A 3,643-nucleotide genomic window follows, 5' to 3' on the forward strand; every position below is an offset into this window, starting at 1 on the left:
AAGGAAAAGAAAAATGGAAAGAAAAGAAAAAAATTCTCAATACAGAAGCTTTAAATTGTCAAGATTGGGGGAAACTGAATTGTTGTTGCTAGCGACCTAGTCATAAGTAATCATAGTCATTTGGTTAATGACTAACTCAATTAAAATAAAAATTTGGCTATAGGATCAAGTACCAAAATATATCTCCCAGAAAGATCATTATGTCTTTGATATATGAGTTCAGTGATTTTTTTCCCCCCTAGTGTTGGGAACTGAACTTGGAGTGTTGCAAGTGCTTGAGAAATATTCTACACCTAGGCTACACTCCCAACTCCTGTGTGTCAGTTTTGTTATGACGAGTCTTTTTCAGTGCTGGGATGGGTCACCTGGGAACCTAAAGTAATGCTTTACTCACTTAAAAAGGAAAAAAAAAATGCCCGGAGGCAAAGGACTTTGGAATCTAAGTAAGAAAATTCCTCCCGCTGAAGATATACAGGTATATAAGACCATGAAAGCGTAGCTAAAAACATTACTATCAATCTTGAGTGTTGTACAGCACCGAGGCTGGCATGACTCCACAGTGTTTGTGGCCGGTGGTCCTCGCGGCTCTATTCATTTCACCCATCCGATCTCTGAGCTGTGTTCATCTGGATGGCACCACCAGGGAAAATATGAAGCTCCTGAGGAGCATCGTCGTCAGCTCTCCCCTACAATGTCTGAAAGAAATCAAGAACTTTGAATTTCCTAAAGAAATTCCGTCATCCTTCCAACATGTGAAAAGGGACGTTAAGGAGGTCTTCTACCGTGTGTCTGTTTGGGCACTATATATTTTCAGCCATAATGGCTCCGTCGACCCTGTGATAAAGGAACGCCTGCAACGTATCAGAATGGGACTTTATGAGCAAGTGCGGCAAGCTCAGGACTGCTTTATGGAGGAGGACAGTAAGATTCAGCATCCTCAACCAAAGGGCCTCTGGAGGGTCCACCTGGAACTGAACAAGTATTTTGTCAGAATCGAAAAGTTCCTGAGCGATAAAAAACACAGCCTCTGTGCCTGGATGGTTGTCGGAGTGGAAATGAGAAGATGTTTCATGATATTTTACAAATTCAAAAAACTACTCAAAATGCAAACAGGTATATTTTCAGAATTACATCCCCCCCCTTCCACTGTTTCCTCTGGTCTTAGGCGTGGCTGTGCTGTGTGTGGTGTGGCAGTGTCCTCAGACTTGTCTTTCATGTAATGTTGCTGTCTCTGCGGCTCAACCTTGTTACATCGACCACAACCATCTCTTTTAGAAGAGGCCATGCTGGCCATGTTAACCTTGAGCGATCCCAGGAATTCTCTTCGGAAGTATTGGAGACAGGTGGAAAGGAGTAAGATTTCCTTTCCATCGTCTCTCTCATCATCTTCTCTCATGCTGTCCTGGGCTCAACTTTGTAGACCAGGCTGGCCTCGAACCCGCAGTGATCTGCCTGCCTCTGCTGGGATTAAAGGTGTGCGCCACGCCTGGTCACTTTATCTTTTTGAAGTCATTTTGTATTCAGATTACCTAGATTATTTACTTGACTCTTCTGTATTTAATCACCTGACTAAGTGAATTTTCTCCTCCTTTTTCTCCTTTTATATTTCAGGATCATCTGTCTTCAAGCAAGAACTTAGATAGAAACTATGACTGCTCAAAGGCCCTCAAGAACGTCTTGTGCTAAAGGGGTTTCCAGCTTGCTGCTAAACTCTTCAGATTCAAGAAGTTCCCAGTGCAGGGTCCAAGACAGCATAGTCAAAGAAAGTCTTACGGCAAGCAAAAAATAATTTCCAGTGGAAAAGTTAGAAGAAATGTTAACGTAAAACAAAACAAGTTGTGGATTATGGCACTTTGGTTACTAGCAAAAGAATTGGACAATAAAACGAGTTAATATCATCTATCTTATAAAAACAGCTCATTGATCAGATCGTTTCAGATCAGGATCATGGCCGTGGGGAGGGAGGCTGGATAGACATGCAACTGCCAAGCGAAGGACAGACAAAGGGTTTTCCGTTCGTTTCTCCACCACCTTGGCCTGACCTCTGTAAGGGCTCTGCTGAGATGACAGCAGTCATGATAGTAAACTATAGCAGCTGCCCTGCCCCGTGTTTGCTCTGTGCAAGGGGGTGGGCTGCCTAAGTGGGGGCGGGCACGTCGTTCAGTGATGGATCACATGCACAGTTGTATGAGGCCCTGAAATCGATCTCCAAAACTTCAAGGAGAGGAGGAGATAGAAAAGAGAAGAAAGACCTGTCCAAAACCGCTAACCATTTTCTAATCAGGACAGATAGTTTGACAGAAGTCAGAACCACACTCTTTTTATAGAGTACATCTTATCAAAAGAATCAGAGATCAAAAAAGGAAAAATCAAAAAACCCCAGAGACCAATCTGCCAAAAAACACACAAACGACAAAAAGAAATGTTAATGGGTGATATACAATGTTTAGCCTCCTGTTCCATGAACACGACAGAAATGGAAAAACAATGGTAGCACTGAGAGTGAATACAGTGTTGGTTCTTTTATACATTGCTGGGGAGAGGCTAAACTGGCAATGTGCTTACTGTGGGCAATATTGCAATCTTCAATAGCCCAAACGAATATCAATCCTACTATGTCTCCAGAAATGTATCCCAAGCCGGGCGTGGTGGCGCACGCCTTTAATCCCAGCACTCGGGAGGCAGAGGCAGGCGGATCGCTGTGAGTTCGAGGCCAGCCTGGTCTACAAAGTGAGTCCGGGACAGTCAAGGCTACATAGAGAAACCCTGTCTCAAAAAACCCATTAAAAAAAAAAAAAAAAAAAAAAAAAAAAAAAAAAAACAGAAATGTATCCCAAAGAAATAATTGGATAAGACTGCTATTCACTGGAGCTTGGCATATACAGTTTTTTACCTCTTCACCTTTGGATTTTCTACTTTTCCTACAATAAAATTTTTTGGATAGGTCTTTCAGTTCTAAAATTAAAGAACGCGCACACACTTAGTTTCCTCTATAATGAGTGTGTTTCCCTTCCTGGCAGGCTGGGCCAAGCCCTGACTTAAGCTTTAATGATGCCTTCTGGTATTCCCTGAGCAAACAGAACCTAAGCAGGTCTTCTTCAGCAGGTCCTGTTTGTTACTTTGCTGCTGCTGTTAAAATGTAAAGAAATCTCATCTTGTGGGCCCTTATCATTAGAGCGTGTTGAGGACTTCAAAGAATTTGCTGTTCCTCTTTTCAGGAGCCCACCGGCAAGATCTAGAAATCGCGGGAGAAGTTTCTCCATAGAACCTCTCTTGAGTTAACAGTCTCTCAAAGTACTTTTAAGTTAGCAAAGGACAAGCCAGACTTACGCAGAGCCTAGGACTTAAACAGTCTGAATGAGACTGGGAGTGTAAGACCACTTGCTTAACACGCTGGGGCCCATCCCGAGCAAGCGTGGAGTGTTGGAGAGGTTCATCGGTCACGGGCGGCACCATATACGCCTCTCTTCCGTCACTGAATGGGAGAGGAAGGTTGTCAAAACTGAGAAGCGGAAAAAGAATGTCTCCGCATCTCCTAGAAGGACTAACGTTGGGAATTCCACAGGGGGAAAATTGGCAAAGGCAGCAATTACAAAGCTGGCAAGAGGCATCCGTCCCAACAGGTGTATAGGATCAGACCTCC

At 43.4% G+C, this 3,643-nt stretch overlaps 1 protein-coding gene across 1 annotated transcript; it reads left to right on the plus strand.

Annotated features, from left to right (window-relative positions):
* Positions 1 to 548: 548 nt before the first annotated feature.
* On the plus strand, positions 549 to 3,265 carry Ifnk (interferon kappa). Its single transcript, XM_051165130.1, has 2 exons — positions 549 to 1,113; positions 3,219 to 3,265. Exons 1-2 carry the CDS (start codon positions 549 to 551, stop codon positions 3,263 to 3,265), a joined length of 612 nt encoding a protein of 203 aa, XP_051021087.1.
* The last annotated feature ends 378 nt before the right edge of the window (positions 3,266 to 3,643 follow it).

Source organism: Acomys russatus, chromosome 2, assembly GCF_903995435.1.
Source record: "Acomys russatus chromosome 2, mAcoRus1.1, whole genome shotgun sequence".
In the NCBI taxonomy this organism is placed as follows: domain Eukaryota; kingdom Metazoa; phylum Chordata; class Mammalia; order Rodentia; family Muridae; genus Acomys; species Acomys russatus.

Coding starts and splice junctions, on each gene's coding strand:
- Ifnk (XM_051165130.1), top strand. CDS start 549: ATGACTCCACAGTGTTTGTGGCCGGTGGTCCTCGCGGCTCTATTCATT. Junction 1,114..3,218: donor ACTACTCAAAATGCAAACAG/GTATATTTTCAG, acceptor TCCTCTTTTCAG/GAGCCCACCGGCAAGATCTA.